This window comes from Squalius cephalus (genome assembly GCF_949319135.1).
Source record: "Squalius cephalus genome assembly, chromosome: 14".
Classification (NCBI taxonomy): Eukaryota; Metazoa; Chordata; class Actinopteri; order Cypriniformes; family Leuciscidae; genus Squalius; species Squalius cephalus.
This window is the reverse complement of record NC_137135.1, coordinates 4,070,593-4,095,071: the sequence shown is the minus strand read 5'-3', so window position 1 is coordinate 4,095,071 and position 24,479 is coordinate 4,070,593. Positions and strand designations below refer to the sequence as shown.

The following is a 24,479-nucleotide window of genomic DNA, read 5'->3' as shown; positions in this document are numbered from 1 at the left end:
CTCCATTACCTTGTATCTTACGTTATGGCCCCGTAGAAGCAATTTTTGTAAAAATAGGCTAACGATTGCGTCATAACCGCGCGACTCTCTGTCGCACAGTAGAGAGATTACCGTATGGACAGGAGGAGAAGCTCGCAGGCAATCGGGGAGACGTGGAGGCAAAATGACAAAGTAATTAATCAGAATAATTAGCAAAAGTTTCTCCTGCTCCAAGCTCATGGACAGCTCCTACTCACACTCTCCGTCTCTGCAAGATTCAGAAGGGAATGATTCAGATTTCTCTCAGCACAGCTACTAGAAGACAGACGGGTTACTCACGTCACATCTACGTCGTCAAGCTCAGTTTGAGTCTGCGCAGTCGCTCAGCCATCAGGAAGTGAGTGCTTCTAATTGACTTCACTTTTCTCCGTTGAATCCAATGGGGCCAGTGTCCATTTCTTTTACTGTCTATGGTTCTCACCAATGGAAGGGAGTGAAGGGGCGTCGTCCATCTTTTTTTTACAGTCTATGGTCAGAGACAGCAACAAAGCCAAAGCACAATGAATTAAGGCAACTTATGATTTCAGGGGGTTTACATAGGCTATTGTCCGGTTTCATATTTGTCAGTCAACTTTTCAAAATACATTCGGGGCCACACTCAAAACATTCAGGGCTGAAGCCCCGGCAAAATCGACTGACGCCGCGTCTGATCAAAAGTAACCTGGCCTCGTCTTGTCTGTTGGTGTCAGTGGCCTCTTTGCTTCGGGATTTTTCATTGCGTGAAAAAACGGAGAACAGTGTCAACTGGGGGAGCCTTTGGAGATAACTGGCCCAGGGGCCTTTACAAGTCATAATCCATCCCATTGACAGAATAACAAGACACACTACATACTTTCAAACCGTTATTTAAAACAGTTTTAAAATGTTTGAAAATTGTAATCTTTTTTATACATATATATATATATATATATATATATATATATACACACACACACTATACTATACTTAATACTATTTATTACATGGCTTGGTTGAATTCTAATGTAGAATGCTGTTATTTCTTGATAAGAAAGACCGTTGCTAAGTATAACACACCGTTGCCATGAAAAACAGAGCGTTGCTATGGACGCAGGATTCTAACCGTAGAGACGGAACGGACTATTTTCTTTAGCGGAAGCAATACAATTGTTTTTAAATCAATAAACTCCTTTCTAAATCAACATTTTGTGTCAAATTATTGATTTATTTGGTAGGTAGCTATGTTATAAGCGGGATAATGTAGAGCGAGGCGGTTGTTATAGCAAATACAACCCCTTCAGGCTCATTCAAGCTCCGCGTCGGGGTCCTGTTCGCTATAACAACCGCCTCGCTCTACATTATCCCTTACATACATATTGTAAACATGAATTTAAGCATACTTTCATTATTGTATGACTTGTTTAATGGTTATTTAAGTATTGCATGTATAATATTAATAATTACTTTGGGATTTGAGATTTACAATACAATAATTTTTCTTTATCAACTATTACACACAGATAAAAAATGTAGTGCATATAAACAAACCTCACAGCAACAGAAACACAATTATTACACAATAATTTATCCAACTGACTCTATGCAGAAGCAGAAAACAGGAAAAAAGTGAGTATTCGCTTTATAGGTGTAACGTAAGGAGGCAAGATGTAGAGAACCCACGTGCAACTTTAATACCAACGTGATCAAACATAAAACAAAGGCATGAAAACTCGAAACAAGAACAAACAGCAGTTACCCAAAACAATACTAAACAAAGACACAGGGCAAACATGAGGGCTTAAAGAGACAAGACTAATGACTAAACAAGGGACACCTGTGAACAATGAAACAATAGGCTTGTTCGACTTGAACATATATTGAACATTGAACATTTATGACATCAAAGTACCGCGAGAGCAATTCAAAAGCATAAGGAGCCGTCTACTTTCTATTCGCTCTCGCGGTACTTTGATGTCATTCACCGATCGGTCTGTGCAGCGCCGGTTCAAGTTGAACAAGCTTATTAACATCATGACACATCAGACAAGGGAACACACGGCAGGATCACATGACTTTGAACAGGGGATCACATGACAGACATGAAACGTGACCAAGACATGATCAAATCGTGACAGTAGGCCAAACCTGAAAAAACGGCACCATCTTGTAAAAAAATAAAAAATAAATTAACATTATATTTAAAAGAAAAGGCCAACAGAACAAACGTCTATTAACAAAGACTGCATCATTTTATAGTTAAATGGCCCTGAGATAAAAAGAAACTGGCAGTTTTAATGGGGTTCAATGGGGAAAGTTTTGTCCTTAAGGTCCTGAGTGTAAATATTTTGTGTACAATGTGGAAAGGAAAGAAGAAAATTACAATAAAAATACACACTTGTGCCAAAATTGATGCAGTTGGCATTAACACAGGAACATTTTTTTTTTTTTTTTTTACTGAAAGAGACAAACATGTCCTTAAGGAAACACAAGGGTTAATTTGGTTCTAAACTTTACATTGAAGTGTGATTGATCAATGAGATCCTTTGATTACAGTGTTATTATTGAATCATCATTTGTAAAACTGTATTAATCTAGAAGCAGAATCAGATTTAACTGTGATTTTCTACTGTAATAAACAGTTTAACTGGTAAGATCCTCAGAGGAGAAGTTGTGCAGCCATTATATAAGAATGGAAAGACAGTCTCTGTGAAGGATGTCCTGAATGTGCACAGACAGTCTTTAGTTACAGGATCAGAGAATGACACTGTTCCTCTGTCATAGTCCATCTGAACTCTCACACGCTGAACCTTCTGTTTAACAGTGAAGTAAGTGTAGGGTTGCTCTGGGGATTTTGAGCTGTATTTGCTGTCCCAGTAATCCACACACCAGACATTAGAGTTAAAGAAATCCTCTCCCTTCCTTTGGTTTGATGCTGTTGTTATTCCAAGACTCCAGCATGTATTGTCTCCAACCTCCACATCCCAGCAGTGTGTTCCTGAGTTAAAGCCCTCAGATCCCAGGACACATGCATACCAGTCAAACCTCTCTGGATTATCAGGAAGTGTTTTATCTTCATCACTGTACGACACACTGGTCAGATCAGCAGAGAGTGTGAGATAAGGAGCTGCTGTGTTTGGATCCAGAGTCAACGGAGCTGCAAAGAGAATATCATCAGATTACAGGATGAAATATGATGTATTAGAAATGTAAATGTAAAACATTTTTCTATTGTTGTAAGAGATTATAAATCATGCTATCATAACAATGGTCTCTCAGTTACTGTCAGAATGGATTGAGGCTTCAGGTTTAATATCAGTATTCAATGAACACTATTGTATCCTAATACATAAACATAAACCATGAGGAATAGACTTTTCATTATGAGTTCACTGTATGATCTGATGATTTTCTGAAATACAGTTCAGATTCACTTAGAAATTCAAGTGATTATTAAATATATTTCTATCAAATGTTGATGTTGTGTGTGTTTATATGTGAACTATCTTCTGCACTGGTGTCAAATCTGCTGAGACTCACTGTGTTGGACAGTTTCCAGCATCTTCTTCCAGACTCTGAACGGCAGGTTACCCAGATAACGCGACACATGAATCAAAGCTCCAGAACTCATCCGTGGATCCGGCTGTGAGATCTGGACTCTGAGGAACATTCAGGAGTCAGAACTGCAGTGAATTTGAGTTCAGATCCACTGAGAGAAGAGATACGAGCAGCTCACTTACCTTTCCATTGAGGCCTTAAAGTTCTGGAAAATATAGAGTTTGAAAACATTTTAATATCTTATCAAACACTCTCATTGTCAATGAGTCTCTCTATACAAGTTGTTTTCTGCACAAAGAATGAAGCCAGATTGATTTATCACCTTTAGAAACGAGACGTCATTGTCTTTCATCATCTCCTCCATGTCTCTGATTGTGTGTGAAAGAGCTGAGATGTGTGTGTTCATCTCCTCCAGCTTCTCCTTCATCCTCTGCTTCTTCTGCTCCTCTTCCTCTCTCAGTGCAGTGATTGTAGCTTCTTCTTCATCTCTGAGAAACTGATGAAGCTTCTCAAACTCTTCTTTAATCTGACGCTCTGTGTGCTCAGCTTGAGACTGAAATCAAATCACATTCACTTCAATCATCTCAATCAACACAAATCTCGGATACCCGACATATAACGGATCCAGAAGCAGAAGCTGCTCCACATTTACAGAAATAATCAACTGGAATCCATTATATTAAATATATCAATTTATAACGGTATAAAGTGATCCTCCAGCTGTAATGAAAATGACTCTTGATTCTGTTTCCTCACATTGATGTGTTGAGCTGTTTTCTCAAACTCTCCTTTCTTCTTTTCATTGTGTTGAAGTTTCTGTTGTAAGGACTTCAGTGCTGTATTGAGCTCCTCCTAGAATTGAACAAAAATACATTAATCACCAGATTACAGTGAAGAGAAGAAAATACAGTGATATGATCATACAATTCTGTGCAAAAGTATTCACCCCCACCCTGATTTCTTCTGTTTTTGTGTAAATCTCATACTAAATTGATTCATAAATTAAAACTTACCATAAAACAAAGGCAACCTGAGTGAGCACAAAGTACAGTTTGTAAATGACAATGTTATTTACTAGTGATGTGACGTTCAGCACCGAGGCTTCGAAGCTTGTATCAAGAAAACAAAACATCACACATTAGGCTTGTTTGAGATGCGCCCTGCCTCGCCTGAAATGTACTGTATGCGAGAGTAGGCGGCTGCAGTGAGAGGAGGAGTGAAAAAAGCGCAGGCAAGCCGGACAGTTCTCTCTTCTCGCAGTGGATCTGACACCTGTGAGATCAAAGATGGATATCGTGGGATTCACGCTTGTGCACTGTGTTGCTAATAAACTGGATGGAATTTAAGTTCTGTTGCTTTTAAATGAAAATAAATATAATGAACAAGACACCCAAAGTAGGTACTTATTTAATTCCATTCCAAATATGTTTATCAATCTTTTTTTTCTTTAATACAGACACGTGTTTTTTTTATTTTTTTATTTTTATAAAAATTACATTGCATAACCCATAGAGATCGCACTGTCAGATAGTTTGGGAATATTCACACATAACGTATACACATAAAGCATGATATCAGAGTTTTAAAATCAAACATTTTAAAAGAGAACAATACATCACGGTTGTTTAAACCAATGAACATTAAGCTGTGTCGTCAGTAAGTCGTTTCGCATCATGCTTTTGATCAGCGCAGTCGGTGGAGAGCAACTGCGCGCGACTGCAGAATCCGACAGGTGCGCCTTGCGCTCACGAGAGATTTTTGACATACGTCAGCATGACATCAGAGCAAGGCGGACCGCTCTCGGACACATTTCTAACCGGCATGCATCTCGCGCTGATCACCGGTGATCGATTCTGCGCAGATTTTGCTCATCTCAAACAAGCCTATTGAACAGAGAAAGTCTAATGAGTGGAGAAGTGCCACTCAATAAACTTCCGGTTGCATTCTTCATTTGTAAGTCAATGGTAAAATTATAACAACCTAAAGTCCCCCTGTAGTCAATAATTTAATCCCTTAAAACTCATCTTTGTTCATAGCTTGAATGTAATTCAACACCCTTGCCTCATTTAGTATGCACGGTTCTATGAATATGCAAATGAGCCCCGCCTCCACTCACTCACTCAGCTCAGAGATCCACTGGTTGGCGATCACACGTTGATCTGATTGGTTACAAGGTAGTTTGTGACGTCAGAAACACCAGCGATTTCAAAGCGTGTTTTTGAGACTGTCTTTGGTTCACTGCAGTTTTAAGGAGGAAATTCTCAGCAATGCTGTCGACTTATGAATTTACCAACGCATTCTCATCCTTGGGCGTCATATACTGACACTTTTGACATTTCGTCCACATCGAACGCACATGGCACCCTTTAGCGTCAATATGACACGCACAGAGCTTTGTTCGGTTATGGGTAGGTTTAGGTCTGGGGTAGGGTTAGGGTTAATAATAATAATAATAATAATAAATTTTATTTGTAACGCACTTTACATCAATTCAATGACCTCAAAGTGCTACAATGCACATAAAACAACAAACTATATACTTTAAGCTTTAAAACTAGCATAAAAGGAAAACAGAGACATAAAAATAGCACTTTTAGCCATAGGCTTTTCTAAAAAGATGGGTTTTAAGTCCTTTTTTAAAAGAGTCAACAGTCTGTGGGGCCCTTAGATGGACAGGGAGAGCATTCCACAGACTGGGTGAAGCTGAACAGAAGGCGCGATCGCCCATAGTTCGAAGCCTTGTCCTCGGAGGCTGGAGGAGGTAGGCCTGTCCAGAGCGGAGATGGCGTGAGGAGGAAAGGGGGGTGATGAGTTGTTTGAGATATAAAGGGGCAGTGCCATGGAGGCACTGGTGGGTCAGAAGGGAAACTTTGAATTCAATCCTGTACTGGACAGGAAGCCAGTGGAGGGATTTTAGGATGGGTGTGATGTGGTGGTACTTCCGCACCCCCATCAGGATCCTGGCAGCACAGTTCTGAATGTATTGCAACTGCTGGATGTTCTTACTTGGGATCCCGATGAGGAGTGCGTTGCAATAGTCCAGCCTGGAGGATACAAAGGCATGGACAAGTTTTTCTGCATCAGGGAGAGTGAGTATGGGGCGAAGTTTTGCAATATTCCTGAGGTGAAAGAAGGAGGTTTTGCAAAGCTGTTTAATGTAGGCCTCATAGGTCAAGTGAGGATCCATTCTAACACCAAGGTTTGTGACTGAGGATGAAAGATGGATGTCGTGGCCGGAGAAGGTGATGCTGGTGATGGTGGATGACCGGGTCTGGTGTGGAGTGCCAACAAGAATGGCTTCCGTTTTTGAGCTGTTGAGTTGCAGAAAGTTAGCCGTCATCCACGCCTTTATTTCTTCCAGGCAGGTAGAAATTGTGGAAAGGGCTGCAGAGGGGTTTGGGTTTGTTTTAATGTAGAGTTGAGTGTCATCAGCGTAGCAATGGAAAGATATTCCATGCCGGCTGATGACATGACCAAGGGGGAGCATGTACAGTGTGAAGAGGGTGGGGCCAAGGACTGATCCTTGAGGGACACCACAAGTGACAGAGTGTGTGTCCGATTTAGCACCACCCAGGGAGACATACTCTGTTCTGTCCGTGAGATATGATGTAAACCAAGCCAAGGTAATATCAGAGAGTCCAATAGAGGAGTGGAGGCGGTGTAGAAGGATATGGTGGTCCACGGTGTCAAATGCTGCAGTGAGGTCGAGAAGGATGAGAAGTGATGGAGATCCAGCATCAGCCGTCATCAGTAGGTCATTAGTGACCCTGACCAAGGCAGTTTCTGTACTGTGGCCAGAGCGAAAACCAGACTGGAACTTCTCATAAAGACTGTTAGTTATGAGGTGGTTGTGGAGTTGGTCTGAAACTACCTTTTCCAACACCTTTGACAGGAAAGGGAGGTTGGAGATGGGGCGGTAGTTTGCAGGTACTTCAGGGTCAAGGCTGGGCTTTTTGAGTAGTGGCTTGATGACCGCTTTTTTCAGAGACATGGGGACATGGCCGGACCGAAGAGACTGATTGATGATATTGGTGATCATGGGACTTATTGCAGAAGAGTGAGTTTTTATCAGGGCTGAGGGAAATGGGTCCAGTTCACAGGTGGATGGCTTCATCTTCCTTAGCAGGACTTCAATCTCATGCTGAGTGATATCCGTGAAACAGCAGAGGAGCTGGGTAGTCCCAGATTGAGGGTCAGTGGATATTACTGGGGGGGTAGAAAAACTAGGGAGAAGAGGGGGGGAAGGCGGGGAAGCAGATACAGCGGGGGGGGCTGGAGAGAAGGGAGCGTATCTTTTCTACTTTTGTTTTAAAGAATCGGATGAAGCCGTTGCACCGCTCCTGCATATTATCTAAGTGTAGGGGAGTCTGGGGTTTGAGGAGATGATTTATAGTTGAGAAAAGTTGCTTCGAGTTTCCAGGGCTATTGTTGATTATGTGAGAGTAGAACCGGGACCGTGTGTCACTGAGGGACTTGCTGTAGGCCTTCTGATGTTCCCGGTAGGCTAGCTTGAACAGCAAGTCCTGAGTCCTTGAAACGCCGTTCGAGGACACGCCCTGTTCTCTTTTGTAGCCGCAGCTCCCTGGTGTACCAGGGGGCTGAGCATGTGAAGGTGATGGTTCTGGACTTGACTGGGGCATGGTGGTCCAGAAGTGAGCTGAGTGATGAATTGTAGAGATCCACAGATTTAGTGACTGAAAGGGGGTTTGCAGCAGAGAGATGGCGGAGGTCAGTAGTCAGGGTGACTGGGTTGATATTTTTAAGGTTCCTAAAACTGATTTTTCTGCTGGGCTTACTGATGGGGAACAGAGTGGGTAGCTCCAATGTGATGGCCTTATGGTCTGACACGCCCAGATCGTGCACCGAGAGATTTGTGATGGAGGTAGAGTTGGTGATCAACAAATCAAGAGTGTGGCCTCTGGAGTGTGTTGGGACATTGACATGTTGGGTGAAACTGAGACTGTCAAGAAGATTATTGAATTCAGCTACAGAATAGGAAGGAGGGTCGTTTACATGGATATTAAAATCACCAAGTATGATGATATTCCCTGGGGTTGTGTAATGTGTGGTGAGAAGATCATGCATCTCGGAAATGAAAGCTGGGTTCGGTTTGGGAGGCCGGTAAATCAGGAGCATTGTAGTGGAAAGTGGCGGTTTACATTTGAATGCAAGGCATTCAAAAGAGGAATGGACAGGCAGGGACAGGGAGGACAACTCAAAGTCTACCCGGTGCACAACGGCAAGGCCACCACCTCGGCCAGTGGTGCGGGCCTTGCTGAGGTAGGTGTAGCCAGGGGGACAGGCTTCATTGAGACTAGAGTAAACTTCTGGTTGTTGCCAGGTTTCAACTAGGCACATGAAGTGTATCTGCTCGTTGATTATATGGTCATGAATAAAAGATGCCTTGTTGTTGAGGGATTGTGCATTTAAAAATTCAATTTTGACAGGGGGTGTTGGATTTGTGATAGCAGAGTGTCTCTGTAGAGGCCGGAGTAGGCTGTGATCCACTCCGCGTTTTCTGTCCTGCTTGGAATGAAATAGCCTCTTGGTGGCAGCGCTCTGATGACGTGTCAGTTGTGCGACGGGCGTCCAGATCGACGGAATGCACCGCTCACGCTGCTGGTGGTAAACAAAGCATCTGCGTGTACTCCGGTGGGCATAACGGGAGCGATGCAAAATTCTGAGTTTATTTATAATGGGGATGTTAAGTCCAGGAGTGAATGCAGGGTTGAGTTTGTGGAGTTGTGAAGAGGAATAACTGAACGCCATGCCAAACAAGGACGAATGCAACGCAGCCTCGCAAGCCGCTGGCCGACAAGGCAGCCTGTCTGCCGATAGCCCGCTTATGCGTGCCAGCGCCGTGCACGAGTCCCACAGACGGAAAACAGTCAGACACAGGAGGACAGCCCAGATCATGGACCAGCCGCCAGGAAAACCTCTCACGGTGGACTCCAGTCAAGTTCATGGAAGTTTGTGGAAACGGTGATACAGGGATTTTCAGGTTGGTCAAACTTTGATTGGTATAACAATCCAAATGACTCCAAATCAAGTTCGTGGAAACGGTGAAAGGGCTTTTCAGGTTGGTCAAACTTTGATTGGTATAACATAATCCAAATGAGGGCTCTAGTCCCAGTGAGCAGCGGCAGCGGCAGCCAAACGCGCCAGCGTACACCAAGCAAATGTGTCAAAAACTGGTAGGCAGCATTCAGTGTATACTGCACAGTGTGCACTAAGTAGTATGTTTGTATTCCATCACGACAGTGTTTGATCCATTGATTGGTTCCTATACAGGGGGTCGTCCACACTGTCACTGGCTATATGCTCTACACATCAGGGTTAGACCGCTAGGAGGCGCCTTCTGGCCCATTTCTATCTGCATCTCATATTGACGCTAAAGGGTGCCATGTGCGTTCGATGTCGACGAAATGTCAAAAGCGTCAATATATGACGCCCTAGGATGAGAACGGGCTGGAATTTACACATGGTTTGTGTTAAAGCACATTATAAACACCACACAGACACACAAACAACATTAAAATCTGGATTTTCACCACAGGGGGACTATAGGGATGCAAGATATTATCACACTTCATCAGAATGACTGATAAAGGCCTAACATGTAAACATCGGCATCGCATTGCCGATAATGTTGGTTATGCATCTGCAGTCACTCACATGTCCTGAAGGAGTGCTAGAGATATGATTAAGAGATTTATTTCTGTAGGGGGCACTGTAGACATACTTGATAGACTAATAAAAGTAAAAGTAAAATACACATAAAACATTAAGATACTTGTGTTTCTGAATAAAGCAGCAATTGATGTCATAAAATCATGAATCTGATTTGATTTAAAGATCAGAAGCTAGCCTATAGATTTAAATGATTGTATACAACTGCATCTGTCTGAAAACAAGTCAGCAGTGACTGATTTTATTATTATAGCTTCTAATATTTAAATGTACTCTCATTGTAAAAATAACTTTAATAATGTTTTAGTTCTCAAAACTAATGGCTCAGTGAGTTTTCTCAAAACTAGCCGAAATGAAAAATATTTCTTTTGAATCCCTGCACAGGAGAGAAAATATATCGGTCTCGGGCAAAATGAGATATCGGCAAAAATACAATATCGCGCATCCCTAGTTTTTTTTTTTTTTTTCTGTTTTATTTGTTTGCATTGATTTTGCAGTGCAGATGTTTGAGAGGGTGGCTGATTTGATCCAGATGTGAGAATTTATTGACTGAGAGCTTCAGGCTGTTCTGCTGTGATCCAGAACAACCATCAGACTGACAGGATCAACACACACACTCCAACATATACTCAAATGCTTATTCACATCAGCTGAAAAAACATCATGCTAATGTATCAATGATAATCTCCTGTAATTGTGTATTCTGTGTAATATGTGTGAGTGTTTTCAGTGAGGTTTATATCTGTGTCCTTATTTACCATTTATGTTTGGAATGGCATACTAAGATGCTCATATTTCTGTAGTATGCAGTTCATATGCTGACTGCAGCATGTGAATATTCGGTTGCAGTTCCACTCTGGCTCCACATGAGGGCGCTCACATGACGAGTGCAGAATGAATGGAGGTCTATGGCGCTACAGCCATCAAAATCCACTTTTCTCAGGATATAATTTTTTGTCTAGTAATTTGAATGTTGTTTTCGAAAGGGGATGCAAAGAAATTACACATTGCTGGATGTTAGATTTTTTAGAGTCACTTATTTGCTTTAAAAAGTCTTTTAAAATGTCAATGACGTCACACACATCGTACGATCGGAGATACTGCTTTACGGCAATCCTTCAGTCGCTTTGGTGCTTTCGCGCTCTGCACTTTCTTTTCTCTCGAGGCATCGACAACACAGCTGACACAGGTAAACACACAACACAGCTGACACAGGTAAACACACAACACAGCTGACACAGGTAAACAAACAACACAGCTGACACAGGTAAACACACAACACAGCTGACACAGATAAACACACAACACAGCTGACACAGGGAAATACACAACACAGCTGACACAGGTAAACACACAACACAGCTGACACAGGGAAACACACAACACAGCTGACACAGGTAAACACACGACACAGCTGACACAGGTAAACACACAACACAGCTGACACAGGCAAACACAACACAGCCGACACAGGCAAACACACAACACAGCCGACACAGGTAAACACACAACACAGCTGACACAGGGAAACACACAACACAGCTGACACAGGGAAACACACAACACAGCTGACACAGGGAAACAGGTAAACACACAACACAGCTGACACAGGTAAACACACAACACAGCTGACACAGGTAAACACACAACACAGCTGACACAGGCAAACACAACACAGCCGACACAGGTAAACACACAACACAGCTGACAAAGGTAAACACACAACACAGCTGACACAGGTAAACACACAACACAGCTGACACAGGTAAACACACAACACAGCCGACACAGGCAAACACAACACAGCTGACACAGGTAAACACACAACACAGCTGACACAGGGAAACACACAACACAGCTGACACAGGTAAACACACAACACAGCCGACACAGGTAAACACACAACATAGCCGACACAGGTAAACACACGACACAGCCGACACAGGGAAACACACAACACAGCCGACACAGGTAAACACACAACACAGCTGACACAGGTAAACACACAACACAGCTGACACAGGTAAACACACAACACAGCTGACACAGGTAAACACACAACACAGCCGACACAGGTAAACACACTACACAGCTGACACAGGGAAACAGGGAAACACACAACACAGCTGACACAGGTAAACACACAACACAGCTGACACAGGTAAACACACAACACAGCTGACACAGGTAAACACACAACACAGCTGACACAGGTAAACACACAACACAGCCGACACAGGTAAACACACAACATAGCCGACACAGGTAAACACACAACACAGCCGACACAGGGAAACACACAACACAGCCGACACAGGTAAACACACAACACAGCTGACACAGGTAAACACACAACACAGCTGACACAGGTAAACACACAACACAGCCGACACAGGTAAACACACTACACAGCTGACACAGGGAAACAGGGAAACACACAACACAGCTGACACAGGTAAACACACAACACAGCTGACACAGGTAAACACATAACACAGCTGACACAGGGAAACACACAACACAGCTGACACAGGTAAACACACTACACAGCCGACACAGGTAAACACACAACATAGCCGACACAGGTAAACACACAACACAGCCGACACAGGGAAACACACAACACAGCCGACACAGGTAAACACACAACACAGCTGACACAGGTAAACACACAACACAGCTGACACAGGTAAACACACAACACAGCCGACACAGGTAAACACACTACACAGCTGACACAGGGAAACAGGGAAACACACAACACAGCTGACACAGGTAAACACACAACACAGCCGACACAGGTAAACACACTACACAGCTGACACAGCTGACACAGGGAAACACACAACACAGCTGACACAGGTAAACACACAACACAGCTGACACAGGTAAACACACAACACAGCTGACACAGGGAAACACACAACACAGCTGACACAGGTAAACACACAACACAGCTGACACAGGTAAACACACAACACAGCTGACGCAGGGAAACACACGACACAGCTGACGCAGGGAAACACACAACACAGCTGACACAGGGAAACACACAACACAGCTGACACAGGCAAACACACAACACAGCTGACACAGGTAAACACACAACACAGCTGACACAGGTAAACACACAACACAGCCGACACAGGTAAACACACTACACAGCTGACACAGGGAAACAGGGAAACACACAACACAGCTGACACAAGTAAACACACAACACAGCTGACACAGGTAAACACACAACACAGCTGACACAGGTAAACACACAACACAGCTGACACAGGTAAACACACAACACAGCCGACACAGGTAAACACACTACACAGCTGACACAGGGAAACAGGGAAACACACAACACAGCTGACACAGGTAAACACACAACACAGCTGACACAGGTAAACACACAACACAGCTGACACAGGTAAACACACAACACAGCTGACACAGGTAAACACACAACACAGCTGACACAGGTAAACACACAACACAGCTGACACAGGTAAACACACAACACAGCCGACACAGGTAAACACACGACACAGCCGACACAGGTAAACACACGACACAGCTGACACAGGTAAACACACGACACAGCTGACACAGGTAAACACACAACACAGCTGACACAGGTAAACACACGACACAGCTGACACAGGTAAACACACAACACAGCTGACACAGGTAAACACACAACACAGCTGACACAGGTAAACACACAACACAGCTGACACAGGTAAACACACGACACAGCTGACACAGGTAAACACACAACACAGCTGACACAGGTAAACAGGTAAACACACAACACAGCTGACACAGGTAAACACACAACACAGCTGACACAGGTAAACACACAACACAGCCGACACAGGTAAACACACAACACAGCTGACACAGGTAAACAGGTAAACACACAACACAGCTGACACAGGTAAACACACAACAGAGCTGACACAGGTAAACACACAACAGAGCTGACACAGGTAAACACACAACAGCTGACACAGGTAAACACACAACACAGCTGACACAGGGAAACACACAACACAGCTGACACAGGTAAACACAACACAGCCGACACAGGGAAACACACAACACAGCCGACACAGGTAAACACACAACACAGCCGACACAGGGAAACACACAACACAGCTGACACAGGTAAACACATAACACAGCTGACACAGGTAAACACACAACACAGCCGACACAGGTAAACAGGTAAACACACAACACAGCTGACACAGGTAAACACACAACAGAGCTGACACAGGTAAACACACAACACAGCTGACACAGGTAAACACACAACACAGCCGACACAGGTAAACACACAACACAGCTGACACAGGTAAACAGGTAAACACACAACACAGCTGACACAGGTAAACACACAACAGAGCTGACACAGGTAAACACACAACAGCTGACACAGGTAAACACACAACAGCTGACACAGGTAAACACACAACACAGCTGACACAGGGAAACACACAACACAGCTGACACAGGTAAACACACAACACAGCTGACACAGGGAAACACACAACACAGCCGACACAGGGAAACACACAACACAGCTGACACAGGTAAACACACAACACAGCTGACACAGGTAAACACACAACACAGCTGACACAGGGAAACACACAACACAGCCGACACAGGGAAACACACAACACAGCCGACACAGGTAAACACACAACACAGCTGACACAGGTAAACACACAACACAGCTGACACAGGTAAACACACAACACAGCCGACACAGGTAAACACACGACACAGCCGACACAGGTAAACACACGACACAGCTGACACAGGTAAACACACAACACAGCTGACACAGGTAAACACACGACACAGTTGACACAGGTAAACACACGACACAGCTGACACAGGTAAACACACAACACAGCCGACACAGGTAAACACACGACACAGCTGACACAGGTAAACACACAACACAGCTGACACAGGTAAACACACAACACAGCTGACACAGGTAAACACACGACACAGCTGACACAGGTAAACACACAACACAGCTGACACAGGTAAACACACAACACAGCTGACACAGGGCAACAGGTAAACACACAACACAGCTGACACAGGTAAACACACAACACAGCTGACACAGGGAAACAGGTAAACACACAACACAGCTGACACAGGTAAACACACAACACAGCCGACACAGGTAAACACACAGCACAGCCGACACAGGGAAACACACAACACAGCCGACACAGGTAAACACACAACACAGCCGACACAGGTAAACACACAACACAGCCGACACAGGTAAACACACAACACAGCCGACACAGGTAAACACACAACACAGCTGACACAGAGAAACACACAACACAGCCGACACAGGTAAACACACAACACAGCCGACACAGGTAAACACACAACACAGCTGACACAGGCAAACACACAACACAGCTGACACAGGTAAACACACGTGCTAGAAGAGTTTTTGTTTTGTTTGTTTCTGGTCCCGCTTCGGATGCCACGATGCCATCAAGCGGTATCTCTGGTCATAATCAGTCCTTCACTGACCAATCAGTGTTCATTAGCAGAATGCTAGCGTGTTATGGGTAACAACAACTCAACCTGTAAGAAATCGAAAGGACATAAGTACTTGTTCATTCAACTTTCGATCTCATTTAGCTCCAAAACTCTGGAATAGACTTCCTGATACTGTTCGTTGCTCAGACTCGCTCTCCCAGTTTAAAACTAAATTAAAGACGCATCTCTTCAGCCAGGCATTTATATAATATTTTTAATCTTACAGTTAAATCCGGTCTCTAGTTCATAAACGCCAGAGGAGAACTGGCCCCCGACTGAGCCTGGGTTCTCCCAAGGTTTTTTTTTTTTTCTCCATTAGGTCACCTGATGGAGTTTTTCGGTTCCTTGCCACTGTTGCCTTTGGCTTGCTCAGTTGGGGATACTTAATTTAATTAATCAATCAACAATACTATTGATCAGCATTACCAAACGTGGACGTTTTACACTAGAAACAAACACTGATGTACTATTTTATTTAATACTGTGAAGCTGCTTTGATACAATCTGTATTGTGAAAAGCGCTATATAAATAAAGTTGACTTGACTTGACTTGACTTGACTCATGTTGAACTTGCAAAACCTACAATCAAATCTTCGAGATTTCTCAACGGCAATCGGGTGAAAGAGACAAATTTAGCCGTCTAGCCCCATAGACTCCCATTCATTTTGCACTCATGGCGATTGCCCCCAGTGGAGCTCTGGTGGAACTACAACCAATAGGACTTAATAGGGCGTTGGAGTGAACAGGCTTTCCGTAGACGGGCTTTGCTATTGAAGCAGTGTATCGGAGCTTGATTCATTTTGCCATAACCACGTGATCTGTGACGTCCGAAGCTTCGTTTCCACACACAGTCACGTGACTGCTTCTTATTCAGATTCAAAAATAGCGTGAACCCCTTGAGCAGGTTTCGAGTGTAGTAAATAAACTACCCTTCGGTAGTAGTAAATAAAAAAGAAATAGACTTAGCCCTCACACTGTTGAACAAGTTTCTTTAAATTTATTAAATTACCCACAAAATAAAATGTTAGCTCCCCAGTTCACAAACACTTCACCATTCCACGCAATTTTCTTTTATTTTGATTATATATCCCTACATGAGCCTTGCCTATGAACTCATAGGACTAGGACTGAGGCTAAAGTTTATGTGAATAAGGCTGCATTTGTAGATCAAAGCAGATTCATAAGAATTGTTTCTGTACAAGTGAATTAGTCCCATTTATTATTATTATTTTTTTATATAAATTAATTCATACAATTAATTGTTCATACATTGTATAAGAACTACATCAACACTAACAATAATTATGAGGATTAATTGTATTGCTTTGTGGTTTACAGAGCACAAAGTGATTTATTAAATGAACAAAACAAAACAAAAAAAGAAAAAAAAAAGAAAAAGGTCTTCTGGGACAGAAAAGCAGCTTTTCCACCTTTTGACCACAAGATGTCGATAGTGTGCAACGTGTTGAAAAGCTTCGAGTAATGAACTATTTTACGATACAGTCGAAGGGGAAAGCCCCGGTGCTTCACAAAGCTTCATTTCACCATCAGTATTATTTACTGAAGCAAAAAAGTTATCCAATACTAACTGGGCCTGCGTGATAATGTATTTGGCCCCATAGTTACTAATTCCTCAAATCTCTGAAACTGTATTTATAATGTTGTTCAGCTGGACTAAACACAGCCAGTCCTGATCACTGCAGTCCTGTTCAATCAAATAAACACTTAAATAGGACTTTTTCAACAGCATGAAGTTGGTTAAAAGGTCTTAAACAGTAACACACTATTGATAAAGGTGAAAGAAACTCCAGGAATAATGATGAAGACGGTGATTGAAATACATCCGTCTGTGATGGATTACAAAGCTATTTCAAAGGCTCTTGGACTCAAAGAACCACAGCGAGAGCCATTATATCCAAATGGAGAAAACTCGGCACAGTAGCAAACCTTCCCAGAAGTGGCTCAAAGTCACCAAAGGGCCAAGAACAACATCGTAAAGTTGTCCGCTCAATTTACAAAATAATAATATCTATGAAAAAGGCTCCACTATTTAGTATGAGACACAAAATTATAAGAAATCAGGATGGGCAAATACTTTTACAGCACAGTAAATGTCATATAAAGTTGAGTAAAATGACACTGAAATAGTAATGCATGAATGTGATGATATCTATGTTTATGACTAATTATTGTTCTTTACATGTGAAACAAGAAACATTAGTCTTACCTTGTAAGATGAAAGCACTTCACTGATGGGTCTGAATGTGTGATTGGTGTGTTTCTCTGAGTCTCTGCACACTAAACACACCGGCTGTTTGTCCTCCAGACAGAAGAGTTTGAGTTTCTCACTGTGTAAACTGCAGATCTCCTCAGATCCTGATGAACGTTTCTCATTTCTCTCCTTCAGGAACGACTCACACAAGTTTTTTAATGTGAGATTAACTGGAGGATCAGCTTTTGAGGATCTTCTCCTGCAGATAGGACACTCCTGAGTTTTCTTAGTTTTCCAGAACTGTTGTAGACACTCTTTACAAATACTGTGACTACAGGACAGAAGAACAGGAGTCTTGAAGATTTCATAGCAAACAGGACAAATATAATCATCTTCAGCTGCTGAAGCCATTTTCACCGTTTGAGTCTCGCAAACTAAACTCTACTTTCACTTTTTGAACGACGGTTTTCAAAAATGAATCAAGATGAGAATCAAAGATCTGCTGTCTGTTCAGAAATGAACATCACAAAAGTCCTTCTGTAGAGTTTTTCTCTTTGGTCTCCATTGATTGCTTATTCTTTATTGCTTTTGTTGAGACAAAGTCGGTGTGACAGAAAGGAGAAATAACAAGTCAGTCTCTTCTTGGTTAGTGTTGTAAGAGGGAGGAGTTTATGATCAACTTTGGGTTTACAAAGAGGAACGTCAGGATTTCTTCAGGTAAAATGTATTCAAAATGGACCTGCATTGAAATGTGAAAAAATAATGCTGTAAAACTTTGAATTAAATAATAAAATAAAATACAAAACTATTAATTATAAATGATCTCAAAATGCTTATACATGTTTTATTTACTGCTTCTATGTGTTGTAAGAGGGAGGAGTTTATGATCACTGCAAAAAATGCTTTTCTTACTTAGTATTTTTGTCTGGTTTCCAGTCCAAATATCAAAAAATTCTTAAATCAAGATGCATTTACTAGATAAGTAAAACATTATGTCTTGTTCTCTGGGGAAATAAATCAAATTAAGTGAGTTTTTTTTTTTTTTTTTTTTTTTTGCTTAAAATAAGATAAATTATCTGTCCATGGGGTAAGAAAAATAATCTTAATTCAAACAGAAACAAGATTATTTTTCTTACCCCATGAACAGATAATTTTGCTTGTTTTAAGCAAAATCTCACTTAATTTTGTTTTACTTAGTAGTTTAATTCAGTAGTTGGCCATTCATTGTGCGGTACAACAGAATAAATATCTAAAAAACACAAAAAGAGCGCAAAGGGAGTTTACATCAAAAACACCAATCATAAAATTCAAAATTAATTTTCTGTCATGCTCAAATATTTGTCAGTGTAATGGGCAGGAATAAAGATCTGAGCGACTTTGACAAGGGCCAGATTGTTATGACAAGGTGACTGGGTCAGAGTATCTCTGAAACTCAAGGCATGTGTGTCGCTCCCGGTCAGCAGTGGTGAGGATTTACCAACAGTGTCCGAGGAGGGACGAACACACACCGGCGACACGGTGTTGGACACCCAAGACTCATCGATGGACGAGGGCAATGAAGGCTATCCCGTCTGGTCCGAGCCAACAGAAGCTCTAGTGTGGTATAAGTCACACACAACTTTAATGATGTTATGGGAAGAAGAAGAAGTTTTATTTATATAGCGCCTTTCCATAGCTCAAGGTCGCTTTACATGGGAGGAATGAGTCACAACACACAGTGCATCACATTCTGATGCGTATGGGGCCAAAGACCAATCAGAGTGCCTATGATGACCCCTGTCCACCTTCAACGAATTGAGACAATATACCTGTATTGTTACACCCCTACAAATAATGCATACTAAATGCATGATATACATGATGTATTATAAGGATAATGACAGCAAATGTTTTTTATTAGCTCTAATAAATTGTCATTTGATCTGTTTATTATTTTGCTATGAAATGTAAAAAAAATTTTTTTGCCTTATTTATTGCATTTTCCCCTATCACATTAATAATCATAAATTAGGTGTAATTCGAAAACTTAAAACTGTTTTGAAAATTGACATTGTGTAACACTAAACTTAAACTTGTATATTTATTTTTACACTCCTTTTTGAAGCTCTTTTTTTGAACATCTTGGGAAAATGTTATGGGCACTTTTTTTCCATTACATTTTCCCCCAAGAACACATCAATATGTAAATTAAATAGTGTATAGATATGTTGAATTGAACAGGACTACACATTTATGGCAATTTTACCCAAAATATTGTATGAAGTAAAATGGTGTATCAATTCATTCTATTATATCTTTCATAACATAGTTGAGAATCATCTTTATCTTTAAAAATCCAGAAACATAAAAACTCCCAAAATAAAATAAACATAAATTATATATATATCAAGCATTTTTAATGAGTTTCAGGAGCTTTATGAAGGGCAGTGTAATCTCAGATGACCGGAAGATGGCGACAAAACATCATGAAAACACACGGTCAGCTGTGGAGCATTACAATCATCTCTGAACGTACAATATTTAACACACACACACACACACACACACACACACACACCCCCTCTTGTTGACTCCTTTACCTGTTTATATTTGGTGTTCATTTATGAAAAAATGACAGGAATGATCGAGAACTTGGAGCAGAAATACCAACATTTGTACCAGATGTAAGTTTATACTGTTTATGCTAATTCACTTACGATCTATAATATCTAATTATTTTCTAGTTGCCAATTTACTCAAGTATTTTTATGAAGTATGTAATGGCTTAGTATGTCAAATTATGAACAAATATCATTTTCCCGCCAAACATTTAGCAGTTTGTAGCATACACGCTACAACAGAGATGCTAGTTTGACATATAGCTATATTGTTTATTTCAGCCTTAATACAGATCATAACATCTGGGAATAAATGTAGCAAATCAAACCTGATGAGAAGTGTCCTCACTTCATTATAGTATTGCGTGAAAACGAATTAAAAGTCATTTAACAGATGTCATCATTTATTTACTCACTTTCATGTTGTTTCAAACCTGTATGAGTTTCTTTCTTCTGCTGAACAAAAAAGAAGATATTTTAAAGAATATGGGTATTCAGACAGTTATTGACTTCCATAGTAGGACAAATACTATGTTAGTCAATGGGGTCCATCAACTGTCGGTTTACCAATATTCTTGTTCTTGTTCAGCAAGAGATTCATACAGGTTTGAAACAACTTGAGGCTGAGTAAATTATGACAGAAATGTCATTTTTGGGTGAACTGTCCTGATTAAAGTCAATGTGACGTTCCAACAATGGAAGACACGAGATCTCCGCGGCTTCATCTGGCTTTAGCTCCGTGAATGACTGACCCGTCCCACTAGTAATTAATTTAAATTGACCATTACGGCTGCGAGGGAGACTTGTGATGAATTTTCCCAATATCACCGGCTCCCCAGAAGGCCCGTCGCACACCTGGGAAATGTATGATAAAGCCTGATTGGCCGTGGAGGAGCTCCCTTCCCAGCATGCACTGCGGCTGAGTTATGGCCGCGCGGGCCACCTCACTGTTTGCTGGCATGTAATTTGAATACAGATTAGTCGGCCCCGGTGTTCCAGTGCTCTGGCATTACCATTACAGGGGACAGTAATTTGAGTGATGAACACACGGGTTATCACAAGGTCATCACCTTCAGCGAGGTACGGGTGTGTGTGTGTGTGTGTGTGTGTGTGTGCCAGCCAAAACACTCCTGGAGCCACCAGCCAAGGCCTTCGATAGCATAATTAGTTCCTTTAATTAAGAGGTGAGCCAGCTGATTGAATAAATCCGCTGCTAATGGAGCATCCGATTCCCCGTCCCAATAGCTCGCGTGTGCTTCTCTCCGGCCCTCGCGGGGAGTCGGGAAAATGTTTGCGGATTTACTTTGAACTTGCAAACTCAATCCATCTTAACCTTTAAAATCTCGTCTGAAGACGTTTTTGATTTCTATGGCTTTTTTAGATTTCATTTTTTTTAAAGTGATAGTTGTATGATGATTTGACTGTGTGTTGCTATTGTGCATCTGTTGATTTCATTGCATTGTTCAGTCCTGTGCTCTACAATGTAGTTACAAATGTAACAAACTCTAACAAATGTCGTTTCTTTGCAGAATGGGCAGATTTTCAACAGATTCGTAAAGACAGGCTGAGAATGAAACGCTTCACTGTGAAGGTGAGTTAGAGAAATATGTGTAATTTTATGTGTGTCAGCTCCAGTTTTAATAATCATGATGTGATTTTAGTCGCTTTATAAACGTGTGTGTCTGTCCTCATCATCTTTTATCTTAATATATTGGATAAAATATATAAAAATATGGTAACACTTTAGTTTAGGGTCCAGTTCTCACTATTACCATAACTAATTGCTTATTATCATGCATATTACTAGAATATTGGCTGTTTATTAGTACTTATAAAGCAGATATGAATGCCTTATTCTGCATGACCATATTCTACATCCCTTAATCCTAAACGTAACAACTACCTTACTAACTATTAATAAGAAGTAATTAGGAGTTTATTGAGGTAAAAGACATTGGACCCTAAAATAAAGTGTGACCAAAAATAAATTAAACTTACTTTTTAAGAAAAATTATATTTGTAATATTATCAATATAATTTATAATTTGATATATATATTAACGTAAATCGTAAGTACTGTATTAGTTGCCTTTAATCTCAGTTTAGTGAACACACGGGTGAATTTAAATCTCTTTTCTTAAGATCAATTCTAAGTGAAAATTCTTCTCAAATATTGTCTTAAGAACTTTTTCTTTCTTCTTAAGAAGAAAATGGTTTTGGTGTTATTCTTGCTGATCGACTCAATTGCAAAGTCTTTTTGCAGATTACCATAATAATCATAATAACAATCTAATGCTTAATATTTGAACTGAGCTGATAAATTGATTAAACATCTGACCTTTGAGGATCTGAGACAAGTCTGAGGTTATACGGATGTTTACAATGATTTTTAAAAACATTATTTTCAGGAATTCAAATTATTATTGCGTTTTGTCATTAGAACAATATGTAGAAAAAATATAAGAACATTCCTTTAGAAAATGTTTTGGGAATGCAAAATATTCTTAACTTTATTCTTTAGATAGAAAATAAGAAAAAAATAGCAGTTATGAAGACTTTTTTTATTTTTATACTTTTGTGCATCTGGCATCTTTTTCTAATTTAAAAATTTCAAACAAAACTTGTTCTTGGGAATATCGTCTTAAAGTCCCCCTGCAGTCAATCATCTTATCCCTTAATATTAATATTTGATAATCAAAATGACATATTTAAACATGTTCTCCCTGTGGAAAAGTCTTCATGCCTTAAAATAGCCTGAATGTAACTTGACACCCTTGCTTCATTTAGTATACACACATTCATGAATATGCAAATGAGCCTGGAATTGGTCACATGTTTGCAGGAAACAGGGGCGTGTCTTTGAGACTGTCTTTGGTTCACTGCAGTTTTAAGGAGAAAATACTCAGCAATGCTGTCGACATATGAATTTACACATGGTTTGTCTTAAAGTATATTAAAAACACCACATAGACACATAAACAACATTAAAAGCTGGATTTACACCACAGGGGGACTTTAATTGATAATCAATTTATAGTGTTGTTGTCCTTTACATGTCTGTTCTTCCTGTTCGACTTTTAAAAAATCCCTTTAACTAACAAAAGCCAGTTTCTCAATGGCATCACCTTCCAGGAAGTGACATCACTTTGGAGGGAAAACAACCATGCAAATATCAGTCAGTGGAATTGATGAATTCTGTGATGATTTTGTCAAAACATTCCATTCTGTTTAAAAAAATAAATATTTTTTTTAAATCTAAATTAATTTCAGCCAGCTGTCAATCCCTTACTGAGTGAGCTATTGGCTAAATTTAATTGAACCTTCATATCTTTGTTGTGAGCCTGAGCTTGAATAGAGCATGTTTCTGCTATGGCCTTTTAATACAAACACTTCCTGAAACTGCATATTGGATTAATCCTGGGGTTCATAAGGCTCTGCAGAACAGGGATGACCTCGCACTGAAGCTCATACTGTAGCCGGAGCTCATGCCCTCGATTACGCGTCGAGTGCATATCTCGCCTCATCATTTCTGCATTTTATGGTGGTTAACACACCTCTTGACTCCTGTGATCTTTTAATCCCTGTGGGCTATTATTATTGCCATGAGCCTCCCCCCCCCCACCCCTTATTCCATCATTGGCTTTATCTGTTTAAAGGCTACATGCACCTGTGCTTAATAGATATGCACGAATACGCCATTCTCAACACATTTTTTTCTGGCTTCCCTTTGAGTGTTCTTATGCTTCGGTTCGGCTGAAGATTAAATATGTTGAAAGACGAAAGAACATTACAATATTTGAACAGCAGCCGCGCGCGTGTGCTGGAATGGGACTTATCTTTTTGA

The 24,479-nt window shown here is 41.0% G+C and overlaps 2 protein-coding genes across 4 annotated transcripts in view; one reads left to right on the top strand and one right to left on the bottom strand.

Moving 5' to 3' along the window:
* Positions 1 to 1,665: 1,665 nt before the first annotated feature.
* LOC307170684 (zinc-binding protein A33-like) lies at positions 1,666 to 18,854 on the bottom strand. The gene is made up of 6 exons (XM_079891902.1): positions 18,054 to 18,854; positions 4,309 to 4,404; positions 3,875 to 4,105; positions 3,735 to 3,757; positions 3,535 to 3,653; positions 1,666 to 3,151 (listed from the first exon to the last, which is right to left on the bottom strand). Exons 1-6 carry the CDS (start codon positions 18,447 to 18,449, stop codon positions 2,607 to 2,609), a joined length of 1,410 nt encoding a protein of 469 aa, XP_079748028.1. The 5' UTR covers positions 18,450 to 18,854; the 3' UTR covers positions 1,666 to 2,606.
* Positions 18,855 to 20,572: 1,718 nt separating this feature from the next.
* Positions 20,573 to 24,479, top strand: part of nkx1.2lb (NK1 transcription factor related 2-like,b) — a 134,759-nt gene continuing 130,852 nt past the window's right edge. For all 3 annotated transcript variants that reach the window (XR_013823421.1, XR_013823422.1, XR_013823423.1), the window contains exons 1-2: positions 20,573 to 20,701; positions 22,165 to 22,226. The gene's annotated coding sequence lies outside the window, so the exon portion shown is untranslated. The remainder of the gene's footprint in view (positions 20,702 to 22,164; positions 22,227 to 24,479) is intronic.